Below are 13,110 nucleotides of genomic sequence, written 5' to 3' on the forward strand. Positions count from 1 at the left end.
TTTGTGCTGTTGGATTGTATTGATTGAAAATTTGTCTACGAGGTCATGGTTGCATCATTCTGTCTAATTGGATTGTATTGATTGAAAATTGTCTACGAGGGCATGGTTGCATCATTCTGTCTAATTGTACCTAATATCATTGTATAATTGGCAGTATGAAAGGACATGTATATCATGCATGTAGGTGTAAAACAGTAGCAATCACTCGTGATTGAAGTATTGTACAACCTTCATCCGCTAAAACTGCATGGTTGCATGCACATGAAACACAGGCAAAGCTAGTGCTTCATTAATTCAAAGATTTTGAAAGCATCCTCAAAATATCCATTTTGAGCATTTTGAGCATATCCTGCAATCACTGCATTCCATGAGATGGCATCTCTTTGAGGCATTATGTCAAACAGTTTACGTTCCTTTTCTATGCTTTCACATTTTGCGTGCATGTCTACCCGAGCATCTCCAACAATAATAGCCGAATAAAATCCCTCAACCATTATTCTCTGATGGATATCCATGCCCTGTTTCAAAGCTCTGTTGTAGAATTCGGCTTTACACCTACCAATCGCATTTGCTTCATAGTTTGTAAAGCCATTTCAACAATCCATGTTGTACATATCCTTCAATCATGACATTCCATAAGACCACATTTCTTTGAGGCATTTTCTCAAACAGGTAATGTGCTTTGTATATGCTTCCACATTTTGCATAAATGTCAACCACAGCAGAGGTAATTACAACATTTGACAAAATTCCTCCTTATCTTTTATGTTTTAATGATCATCCATACCCTGTTTCAAAGCTCCCATTTTGGGAAAGTGAGGGAGGATGCTATCAAAGGTTGTAGAATTTGGCTTTACACCTTCCGATTGCTTTTGCTTGAAACTTTCTAATGCCTTTTCAACAAACCCAGGTTGAGAGCATATTTTGCGATCATGGCATTACATGAGATCACAGTTCTTTTGAGACATTATCTCAAACACTTCACATGCTTTATCTATGCTTCCACATTTTGCATACACATCTACCAAGGCAGTTGCAACAACATCTGACGATATTTTTCTATCCTTTGTGCTTTGGTGGATGTCCATACCCTGTTCCAGAGCTCCCATTTTGACACCTAGCAAACTCTCATTATAGCTGTAGTGCCTGGCTATCGTGATCGCCTCCTAATACAATCCTACAATACAAAATATCTATCCTAACTCATTTTTCCAGATTATCTCATGCTGAAAATGTTTGGAAGTAAGGTTACATAGCTTTATGAGGTGAGCAAAATTTATTTCATGCTGTGCAAATTCCATTTTCTAAGTTGTTGTTCTTGTTTAGGATTTTTCCTTTTTTGAAGCCTTCGAATTTTGTTATCACCTAATGCTTCTCTGTTGATGGGTTTGTTGGAATTGTCGATGTTAATGTTATTTTGTAAATGGGTATTGCCTGATTTTCATTATTCGCGGTTATTACAAGCGTGTATGACTCGTATGCTCAATCATCATAGATATGGGATTCAGATTTCATATATTCAATTGAGGGGTTATTTTGTATGTAATGCTCAGCAGAATTCCTCACTGTACTGGAGATACACCGCAAAAGATATTTGAGGCAGTTCTGCATGAGAGACTTCATTTTCCAAACGAGCCATGATGCTGTACACACGTTCACAGAAGATCGAGTAGCGGGTGTGTAGTGGTGTAAGGCGCTATCCCTGCCACCAGTGAAAGCCAGGAACGATATACGGGAAACCATTACACGGCAACGGTAAATTTTTCCCAGCGTGAGACATCACGCATGCCAGGTGGTGTTCCCCCACTATATAGCCTATGGGCTAATAATAACAATAATGAATATTTTATATCTTCCGCCCCTAATTTTATCTTGAATTTATTGTTATGATTGCCATGATATATTTTCTTGAGATAATTGTTGTATGTGCAAGTTAAATGTTTATATATGCCCTTACATACCGTTCATTGGTGATTTCACGATTAGGATTACGTTTGCCTTATAATGCACTCTATTATTTATTTGCTTATATCATTTATTGATAGACCTAATAAAATCTTTCAATCAATTGCACCCTTCGGAGTCAACTAATTAATGGGGCATATACAAATCAAAAGCTGCTCCTAAATCTTTTATCCCTCATCTTGCAAGAATTAATAATTCATTGAACATATACAAAATAAAAGATGGAAGCAGAATCTTCAACTTTCATGGATGTATGTTATGTATGTTTATTCTTTGATGGCATGATTATACTTTCTTTGGTCTAATATTGTCACCCAATCCAATCCAACCTAGCAACTCATTATATCTACTTAAAATTTGTATTTGACTGCTCCGGTTACCCCTTAAGGAAACCTTATTTTTCCTTCTCAAGTATATAACAAGTTAGCAGGGAAAAGGATCAGATTTCATGATCACACCACTAGTGCATTTAACATTTAGTGGTCAAAGTTTCTTAACATTCAAAAATTTCTCAAACAAGGGCAGTTAAAAATAAAATACTAAATACTATGATCTTTGACAACCTTTAAAAGAAGAATCTAAGGTAAAAAATACGGTGTCTCTAGAAAAATCACCAATATTAAGCTCAAGCATCCTATATCTATATCCCCCTATATAATTCTTTGAAAATAATAACTTTGTTATTGTTATGTAATAACAACCCTCGAAACTACAAAAGATTAGTGTGTTAAGACATGTCACCTTCGAGCATGGCCATTTTATAATGATCTTTATTAAACAATCAAATATTTACAATCGTAGCAAAACTTGTCACTTACATGAAAGGAATTGAAACACAGTTTTAGTTAACATGTCCAAAACATTATGATATCAAATGTAACAATCAACTAATTACAACTGTGATGAAGTTTATTAATAAAGTCATGGCAATCAAACCAAGCTTTGACATTTCAACTTACATTTACTCTAAAGAAAAATGTCTAAACTCTAAACAAATGGATATGACTTGGTGGATCTTGATTAACCTACTGTCTCGAGACACAAATATATTAAAGTCAGCCTATGAATTTCAAAATTGTACCTATTCCACTAATCTGATCTCTTCCATAAAAAAAAAGACTATTGTGCTTTATAATCCACATGTAAGATTGAAATAACATGGATATGACTTGGTGTATCTTGATTAACCTACTATCTCGAGACACAAATATATTAAAGTCAGCCTATGAATTTCAAAATTGTGCCCATTCCACTAATCTGATCTCTTCCATAAAAAAAAAGACTGTTGTGCTTTATAATCCACATGTAAGATTGAAATAACATGATCACATGACAGCTCTCTGCAAAATAAAAACTAAAACTCATATTGGCGTTCAAATATTAGCCAAACCTTGGAATAAGGTAGCATTAGCAGTCCAAGAATCATCACTATTTCTACATGCTACTTGAGAGTACAGATAAATGTCACAGCACAAAGTTCGTGGCCTGCAAATAGGAGGCAGTAGTGGATTTCACCAGAACAATTCTCTAATGATGGCCAATCCAAAAGGGCGGGTTTTGAGAACAAAATACCTCCATCCAAACATTGCAATAAAATAAACTAAAAAACTAATAATTATATAAAATAATCTACTAATCAATTAGGTAATAAGATTTGCCGTTACGAATGAAAGTGGGGTTACAAATACATTGAGTACAAAAAGTAGTTAAGTATTTAACTTTGGAGCCAAATTGAATCAAAATACACTACTCGTGTATGACCATGTGATGCAAAATCTACCTCGCCTTACGTAATTCCATTCCTTTTCAAACATTAAATTAAGGTTGTAGATGGATCACTAGACTACGTGCATAAATTTCAGTAGAGTATTTTATAAGTTGATAAGAAAACTTCCATTTCTGCTGGTAAGAAATAGTACAAATATAGCAACAAAAAATACAATAAACCAATCCTCAGTAGGAAAAGTTACATCAGCTGAGATGAGATCATGATGCATATACTTCAGAAGAGCATAAGACGAGCAAAATCATCATGATGCATAACAAATATAAAGTCTTCGATGACTTTTGTCAGTAGCTGCCATTGACCGAATCATGAAGTTAAACCCAAATACACTCTCCAAATTTGATACTAATTTCCTTTATTCAGAGGAAAATTATTGCAACCAGTGCATCATTTCAGTCTTCATTTATAAATGTACCACAAATTAGCTACTAAATTTTCACCTGTTTCGAAGATCAAAAAATGGATCTTTCTGCAAATGGCTGGCTCAACCAAGTTATATAGTTGGCAGTATTCTCATCTACCAATCAACGACAAATTTGTTTCAGTATGAACTTCAGATTTACATAATAGTGGCTACACCTTCAGGCTTGTTAGTAGCAACAACATTCGATAATGTAGTTCTTAAAAAATCCCCCCAATGCTTCCTACCTATGATAAATTTACTTACTGGTATTACACAAACTGCATCCACTGCATATGCTATTGCATTTGTTGATTCCAGATCCTACTTAGCTAAACGTCTTTGGACCTGCCATACCATAGAATTCAGAGCACTCAAAACTGCAGCAACTAACTTATGCCAACTTTGCTGAGGTTCAGCACCACTAAATGTTTCAGTAAGAAAATCCACTACAAAATGGAAAGAATACACCCAGTGGTGAACAAGCAAGATTACTGCAGATACACAGCACACATTACCCGGAAATCAGTGCCATAGGGCCTAACGTACAGCCTCTGTAAAGTTTGGAAGTCATCACATTCTCAACTTGGATAGAACTGAACTTCCTTCTGTCAGCAGTAAAAACACAGGATGTCAAAAAGAGTGACACTGAGTGCTGAAGACCCTCATAAAACATCCCAACAGGCTGATCATGAAAAATAAACCTGTAAAATTTATACAGAAAAGAAAACAATGATTCAATATGAAGCAAATCTTTAAAAACTTTGTAGTCTTGAAAGACTATCGGCCACTAGAACTATTTTAGTGACTAATAGCCTTCTTTGCTCTCAATGATTCTAAAGCCTTTCTACGCAGCTCAATCTCTAATCTTTTCTGCTCATCCTCCATTTCCTCATCTTGACTTTGCTGAGAATGATCTCTATCATGGTAGTCATCTTCTGATTCCTCTGCTGCACTGTCCCTTTCAACAGTTGCAACAGTTGCTGGAGCCTTAGCTTTCACTTTGCTTGCTCTACGTTCTTCTTTTCTCCTGTGCCTTTCTTCACGCCGTCTACGCTTCTCCTCTTTACGTAATCGCTTCTCTTCCTTCTTTCTTCGTTTTGCCTCTCGTCTTTCTTCACTGGATCCAGGTGACATGTTACCATCTTCATCATCATCTATAATTTGGCCTGCTGTTTCTTCCCTCTTTGCCTTCCTTTTTTCTACGTGCTTCCTTCTGTAAGCTTCATTCTCCCCTGAATCAGAACCATCCATCTGTTTTACAGGTTCTGGTTTTATAATTGGCTTGTGAGCAGCATCAACCTTGAAAGCATTACCATCATCATCAGCATAACTGTCTCTTGAAGAGGATCTCATCAATCCTACCGCATCCTCTTTATCATCATATTCAATATGAGACTGCAAAACAGTACCCGGACGATGCACATCAGAGCGGCTTTCTGAATAAACTGGTAAAGGATGTCCATGATCCAATCTCCCTGGTCCATATTCAATTCCTTCTGACGGATAAGATATCTGGCTATCCCTCCTCCTCTGAGGATATTCAGGACTGCGATCAACATTATCCCTATAAAAACTACTACTTGATCAGTCTAGAAGGCAGGTTAAAATATGTATGCATTAAGATAGAGTTGTATGCATTAAGATAGAGTGAATGCCTAGGTGGCAATCAGCATAAAGTAATGCTAGAATATCAGAACCAACAAGAATAATGATTCACATATTACCTATTGTATTTACGATATTCATTTCTTTTCAGTTCTGAACCTTCCTGACGACCACGCTTTTCGCCAGAGCGATTAAGCAGCAAGCCAGTGGGAGAATCTCGACCATTGCCTGATCGTCTAGGCCCATACTCCTTCCTTTCTGACACATGAGGTGCCTGAAGATCCCTCCTATTTGAAACCTCAACCCTACAATTAATAAGTTCATCAAAAAATCAAATGCTGACAAGCTGACACCAGAAATGAATAATAACAACATACTGAACAAGAAATGAACAAAAACCAGTCCTGAAGAAACAGATCTATTAAGTACAAGAACCTACATGGAACGTGTGTTATGTTCGGGCTTCCTTCTTGGTTCAATATTCTCATGTGGACTGCCTTGCTCACGAGCTGATCCCATCTGCCTACGGTGTGGACTCAGTCGCCTATATTATCAACACTAACACATATTAACATTTGATCGAACTGGGCAAAATCAGCTATTTCACAAGAAAGAGAACCAAAAACAAAGAGTAACAACCTCTTTTCTTCATTCATGTGTGTTATCAAAACACGTGGTGAAGGCCGTTGATTTGGTGAACTTAGATAAGCTGGTGGTGACTCTGGCATATTGGAGGTGCCTCCACTACGCATTCTTACATCACGTTGTGGTGAGCGAGGATGAATAGGCAAACTTTGACGGTAAGCTGAAGACTCCACACCAGTCCGCCCTCCGGCACGTAGATGATCACGTCTTTGACCCTCAATCTCCTCTCTATCAACATACTCATGATCAGGAGATCGTTTTGCTCGAGGTCTGATACAGTAAAGGAAAACATTACAACCCATACAAAACCATAGAGCAGTCAAATATCAAGGCAATTTATAATTTACCTATCAGACACATTCTTATCTCGATATCTCCTAGGATCCACTTCATTATAGCGACCATCACGCTCTCTACTCGGACTCCTATTAGTCCTGTATTGAGGGCTTCTGCCATAGAAAAGTGATTTCAAACAAAACAAAAAAATGCTTTAAACAAAAACTCAAACTGAATCGTAAATAAACATCTACAATGTGACTCAAAATTCAAAAAATGTACCTTTTTCGCCGGCGAGGAGGAGATTGAGAATCCATTCGTCGCCTTCTTGGAGAACATGCAGGAGATGGCCTATATTGTACAGGTGACCTTGCAACTGGTAACTTCGTTCTAGGTGGTGGAGATGGAGACCTCCTCTTGGCTACAGGTGAGGGAGATCTCCTCTTGGGTGGAGGTGTGGGAGATCTCTTGGGTGGTGGTGAGGGAGACCTCCGCTTGCGCGGAGAGGGAGACCTCCTCCTTGGTGGAGGAGAGGGCGACCTTTTCCTCAATGGAGGAGATGGAGATCTCCTCCTGCGAGGGGGTGATGGAGACCTTCGCCTGCGTGGAGATGGCAGCCTTCGCCTCCAAGGTGACGGAGATCTCCGCCTAGGGGATCGGGCATATAATGGTGACCGTTTTCGTCGAGGGGGAGAATACATTGGAGATCGAGGCCGCCTTATTGGAGATGGAGATCGCCTTCTATGCCGAGGTGATCGAGAGATGCTCCGTGACCTGTGTCTTCTTTTCAAAGGAGGGGACCTTCAACAGTTACAGCACAGAAAGATATTAGTAGTGCATGAAATCCTGGTGGTAAAGAGGAAGAAAATCATGACTAGAGAGTACATATAATGGCAACAACAAAATAATTTGTATGTAAGTACAACCATATATTAAAAATCATGTATAGGAGTAATAAGTAAATTTACACTGGAACACATGCACATTGAAAAATAAGCTACACCATTCAATGAAAATAAAATAATAACAATAATATAACTATATTTAAGCTACAACATTCAATATTTTTTATCTTTTCTTCTACTATTGTAGAAATAAGTAAGAGATATGCTCATCCCTTATGTCACTTGCAAACTCAACTAAAGCTAGCATACATTTGTATACACAGTAGCTCTTCTCTTATCATTGTCCATCTAAGAACACAGAAAAAAATTCAAAAAAGTCCTTAAAAATCTCACACAGAAAATTCAGAACCATAAGGATGCAAATTCAAAAAAGTCCTTGAAAGTCTAAAACAGAAAATTCAAAAACCATAGGGATGCAGGCTGAAGGTCAACAAAGCGGACATGTGAGATATGTGTAATAATATAAACTGAGCTCTTATAAATAAACGTCATTGAGATGTTAAATAGAACTTCTAGAATCAATATTTAAATAAAACATAGCATAAATTGTAATATCTCAACATCTTCCTTTTGTGTTGCTCTTACCCAAATCACAAACCATGGCACTATTTTACAGTCTAAAAGACTATTAAATTCTGAAACAATTGTAACATTCTACCAAAGAACAATACAAATTCAAAAATCAACTCAAAACTGCATACAGAATGCTACAGGATAAGTACCTGGATTGGCTCCTGGAAATGGAATCTGTCTGACTTCTTGATCTTGGAGAAGACGAGATACTACTGATCAAAGGGAAATTAAAAGCATCTAAGTTATAACTACCAACAAAATAAAAACTCAAATTTAAGTGCCTATGAAAAATTGTAAGCAAGCTTGTTCTTCTTACCGATGAGGAGGAGAGTGATCACCGTCGTGTGTCAGTCTTGAATCCCTGAAATAAAAAGAGAGCACCAAAAAGGCATTATTAATTGGATGACTTGATATAGCAACAGACCTGTTAAATAAGCTACACATAATGGATCTGGACAGAATTCAAACAATACACTAAAAAGGTATGAACACTAAACACTTTTTAAGTTTTATCATGATTTACATTGTTTTAAACAAAACAAAAAAAAGGTATAAAGTTATTGTCCACAATGGTGATAAAGGTATAAAGTTATTGTCCACAATGGTGATAGATTAATGCCGAAACATCAAATTTGATATAGTTATAATGCAAACACAAAAAACAATATAAGCAGGAAAGCAGACTAAAGTCTATTTTAGACCATCTGAAAAAACATACAATTTCTCTCCACATTTAAGGAACAAAGTAACTCATTATCAACACATAAGAAAATGATGCTTTGTTGATAAAGGCATATACAAACTATGATACTATTATCTCAGTCTTGAAATGTTCATGGCTCTTCAATTTTATTTTTAAAATAGTGCTGGTTCAAGTTTGTCTGAAAATTGTACAATAATTTGTACTGTTGCCACCAATTGCAGAATACATGATCAAAAAACCCATCCAAGAGACGAGATTTATTCAATTTGCAGAAGCTACCGTTAATTAACGAACAGCAAAGATGCTACAATTCTAGTAGCAAACACCAAGGATTCTACCTTAAATTAACTCTAAAGTTACAAATTCTTTAAAATGGGGTAATGTTGATTGCTTGAAATCACATACAAAGCAATTATAAATGTCCTTACCCATTCTTGCCTCGTGCATGGGAAGATCGCCTCTCACCTGCCATCTCATCTTCTGGACTTATCTTCAATGAATCTTTCCCAGAATTTCTTGTAGAAACCACTGCTGTAGCAGCAATCTTTGCTGTCTCTAAGTCAGCATTCTGTAGACAACAGAATGATATGTTTATCCACAGAGGAAAATGCAACAAGTGACAAAAACCAATGGTTAATAATGTAACTTCATATAAAATATATGATCTTTCATTTCGATTTACTTACTATCTTCTTCTGCCGTTCCTGCTCCACTTCCTTTTCGTCTTCTTCTTTCTTCTTCTGGATTTCATAATTAATACGATCTGCTTCTGCCTGCTCGCCACCAATAAAGACTGGTTACAGTGAACTGCTAAAAAGAAGCACAGCTCATTAAAACAGCTCTCCAAAACTTTTCAGATAGAAATGACACTTCATGTAATGGCCAATTACATCAAGCAAGGTTGTCACAAATAACTCTTCGGAAAGCACAAATCACCTTTTTCTTCCTTGTCTCCTCTGCTTTGGCATCCAAAAACTGTTGGGGTATTCCACTTGCATTTTTTTGTGCACTAGTTAAAAGACCCCAAAGTTCCTTCATAAATTTAACAGTATTTTTTTCCATAAATCCAGTAAGTTGAATCTGAATTTGCTTCCCATCCACCTCCTGTAATACAGCCATAAAGAAGATTAATAAAAAAGATTATGGGCTTATAAAAACGCCTCACCAAATATGGATGATTATATAATTATAATTTGATCAAAAGATAAGGCATCATAACATCACATCAAATATGAGTATCAATTTGAAAATATAAAGCGCCTATTGTTACAAAAATAGCTGATTTGGATGGCCGTTAAAAATTGGAGGGGCTTAAACAGCCAGTTAGGTGGGAACAAGGCCCCACGGAAAGAACATGCTGGCTGTTTGCTTTCTGCCTCAAAAATTTGTCATACCTTTCCATCCAGTAGTCCATATATGAAATTAATTAGAACTTCATCCTCAAAGCCAAGAAACTCAGTAGTCCTGTTTGCTATCCAAGGACGTATAACATCCATCTTCACTTTTGTCATGTCCACCTATACATTTATAAAAGTGACAAATGTCAAGTAGCAGCTTTAACATCATGAGAACCTCAATAATCAAAAATAAGATTCAACATGCAACTTCAATGACATATAAAACAGATAATATTTCTGAAACACCCCATGACACATTTCTGGCAGATTTGTATTATTAAAAGTGTATGAAGATAAAATCCCGCAAAAAGACATGTCAACAATTAAGGGTTCAAAACTGAGGGGACCCATTCCTGTGTAGTAATAACAAAGATATTCCATGAAACATCAGAGTTTCAATAAGCCAAATCTAGAAGATGAGATCAGATATCAAATTATATGGGGTATCCTCGTAGGCTTGTTGGCTGCCTGCTCCCAAGGAAAGTGGTTATCAATCAGTAGTTACTTCAAAGCACTTTTTCCTCGAACTCATTCAGTTAATGAGTGTATCAAACAGCTCACAATTACTATATATACTGGCAGTTGAGATATTGCAACAACAAAGATGCTCTGAGACTGTAACCAATTTAATGTATTGATCCCATGGAATGGAAAAAGGTAACAGGCAAATAGTTGCTCCTTCATGCTACCAGTCAAGAGAGCATGGGCACAATAGCATTACTAAACTCCTCCATTCCTCTAGCAGATGTTAGACCTCTGTAGAACACATTTATATGCTACATTGGTTTCGTTTTAACTATCGATGCAAGCGTAAATAAGTTAGAAACTTATTCCATCAATAAACTGCTGATGTCAACACTAAAATACACTTCAAAGTAACACTCAGTGACTACGTCCACCACATTATCATAGATATCATTCGGTTGCAATTCAAATTTCACAAATAGGCATAAATCCTTAAACATGTCTGAATTCTGAAATAAGAATCCTAGTTATTTATATCATTACCTATAAATATTCCTCAAAATCACAATATAATTGGAATTCCAAATCTTAATTTCTAAGAAAATGTGAAAATCTCTAATCTGGTACGCATGGGTTCGGCAATATCAAAGAGCATCTACGGATTTTCTGAAAAAAATAATTTAATTCTTAATGAAGCCCAGATACAAACCTGAATGCAACCAAACCTTTTCACAAATGTTGACATTTCCGAAATCAATAGCAAAAAATGCAAAATCACCGTTCCTTTCAACTACAGCCAAGCTGCTCTTGGAGGCCAAGGTTTCAAGTCTCTAATCTTAAAGCCAAGATCAAACTTGAGTCGTTTATATTTTACCAAATTGAGGGCTTGGTGATACTCGTTGGCTTCGTTGGATCTTATCGTATCCTCCCACAAGCCCAAAATTAACCAAGAACTGACTTTCAGACCATTTGATATAACATTCCCCCAAAGCAAAACTCACCAGAAGCTACATCTCAAGACTAGGGTTTTCAAGATTAGGTTTTTACCTCTATATTTAACGGCTGCTTCATTTGCAAAGCATTTACTACTTCCCTAAACCCAAAGATTGCCACCAAAGTACTCGACTCCCAACATAACTTTGACAGCCGTAAATTTCATCCTCGAAGGTAGGGTTTCAAAAATTTACTTACCAATTGATCCAACTCGGCAGGAAACTTCTGGGACTTCAAAAGCTTCGCTTCCTTGTTAGAAAATCGAGTGTCCTGGTCGGCAGAAGTCCCCTAAATTTCATAAAAGAAACATGCGAATAAATTCAAATAAACCACAAAAACACCAAAAATTTCATGCTCGCGCTCCAATTTCAAAACCATGACCAAAAAATAGGTTTTCTATTAATTATCCCTGTAAACCCTCTGATATTTTTCGAAAAACGTAGGAGAAAAAAATTTAAAAAATAATAATACTTACCCTGAAGAAACCTCCCGACATATTAAAAAATCTCTAAAGCTCCGATCCACTACCGTTCGAATGCCTGTTGCAACTTTTTTACGCGCGTACAGAACGAGGGTTAGTTCTCAAGGGTTTTCGTTTTAGCTATCAAATGTATTCACTGTACTTGGGTTTCCATTTATAAATTTTTTTCACTGATTCCTTTCGGAAAAGTATAATTTTTCTAATTTCCTAGGGTATGGAGAGTATGTTGTAAGGTGTGTGTTTCGCCTGGTTTTGTCTGTGTATTTATAATGTATAAACAGTGGGGATTATGACTAGGAAGGAAAACTAATTATTATTATTATTTATCATTAAGCCTTTCATTTATTTTAATTCATAATAGAGTTTGAAAGTGTAAGGAGGTTTGAATTTATTTTATATACTAGTATACTTATCTTCAGAGGAATAAAGTAAATTACTTTCAAAGATAGCATATTTATTCATTATTTCATTTAAAATTTTACTATATTATTATATTTTAATTAATATTAAATTGTTATTATATAATGATATTATAATTAATATTAAAAATTAATCGATAAATAATATATATTTATATTAAATTATTGAAAATACATTTAGTTATTAACAATTCTAGATTTTTTTTAAATTGTTAAGCATATTAGATTTACATATGTCTACCATCTAACCAAAAAACTATCCATAAACACATACAAACAAGTCACAGTCAATCTACTAAGACATTTTGAAAGCACCCTTCCAAACTAAAGTAATACGAAATGAGAAACAAAAAATTCTACAACATTTCAAATCACTGGCTTCTTACAACTTAGCTAGTAGTCCTCCTTCTTGAAATTGCTCATTTTCTTTATCTTCTTAACTCCTTCGAACCAAGCACAACCACCATCTGCTCTTTGCTTTTCGGGTAATCTTT

General features: G+C 35.9%; 2 protein-coding genes across 9 annotated transcripts; both read right to left on the reverse strand.

Moving 5' to 3' along the window:
* Positions 1-278: 278 nt before the first annotated feature.
* Positions 279-4,827, reverse strand: LOC131857792 (pentatricopeptide repeat-containing protein At1g11290, chloroplastic-like). The gene is made up of 4 exons (XM_059210517.1): positions 4,701-4,827; positions 4,509-4,600; positions 943-1,166; positions 279-555 (listed from the first exon to the last, which is right to left on the reverse strand). The coding sequence occupies exons 1-4, from the start codon at positions 4,825-4,827 to the stop codon at positions 279-281; spliced, it is 720 nt and encodes a 239-aa protein (XP_059066500.1).
* Positions 3,814-12,444, reverse strand: LOC131067091 (uncharacterized). Of its 8 annotated transcripts, XR_009111766.2 has the most exons (17): positions 12,192-12,443; positions 11,915-12,004; positions 10,256-10,378; positions 9,798-9,965; positions 9,548-9,634; positions 9,290-9,429; positions 8,475-8,519; positions 8,308-8,370; positions 6,963-7,481; positions 6,752-6,853; positions 6,399-6,674; positions 6,199-6,303; positions 5,879-6,064; positions 4,670-5,718; positions 4,419-4,499; positions 4,192-4,268; positions 3,814-4,042 (listed from the first exon to the last, which is right to left on the reverse strand). XR_009111766.2 is itself a non-coding variant. In XM_058002025.2 (14 exons), the coding sequence occupies exons 1-14, from the start codon at positions 12,210-12,212 to the stop codon at positions 4,953-4,955; spliced, it is 2,673 nt and encodes an 890-aa protein (XP_057858008.2). In that variant the 5' UTR covers positions 12,213-12,444; the 3' UTR covers positions 3,814-4,952. The 8 variants fall into 8 exon arrangements, 4 of the variants coding, with proteins under 4 accessions (XP_057858008.2, XP_057858007.2, XP_057858006.2 ...); XR_009111767.2 differs by having other exon boundaries at positions 3,814-4,499; XR_009111769.2 differs by having other exon boundaries at positions 3,814-4,268; positions 4,419-5,718.
* Positions 12,445-13,110: the final 666 nt, after the last annotated feature.

Source organism: Cryptomeria japonica, chromosome 8, assembly GCF_030272615.1.
Source record: "Cryptomeria japonica chromosome 8, Sugi_1.0, whole genome shotgun sequence".
In the NCBI taxonomy this organism is placed as follows: domain Eukaryota; kingdom Viridiplantae; phylum Streptophyta; class Pinopsida; order Cupressales; family Cupressaceae; genus Cryptomeria; species Cryptomeria japonica.

Bases quoted from the DNA above. Each gene is read 5' to 3' on its own strand.
- LOC131067091 (XM_058002022.2), bottom strand. From the start codon at position 12,212: ATGTCGGGAGGTTTCTTCAGG. The intron at 12,005-12,191 runs GTAAGTATTATT...TATGAAATTTAG, and splicing joins TGTCGGGAGGTTTCTTCAGG to GGGACTTCTGCCGACCAGGA. The intron at 7,482-8,307 runs GTACTTATCCTG...TAACTGTTGAAG, and splicing joins ATTTCCAGGAGCCAATCCAG to GTCCCCTCCTTTGAAAAGAA.
- LOC131857792 (XM_059210517.1), bottom strand. From the start codon at position 4,827: ATGTTTTATGAGGGTCTTCAGCACTCAGTGTCACTCTTTTTGACATCC. The intron at 1,167-4,508 runs GTATGGCAGGTC...GGATTGTATTAG, and splicing joins TGAGTGCTCTGAATTCTATG to GAGGCGATCACGATAGCCAG. The intron at 556-942 runs GTAATGCCATGA...TGCGATTGGTAG, and splicing joins CAAAAGAACTGTGATCTCAT to GTGTAAAGCCGAATTCTACA.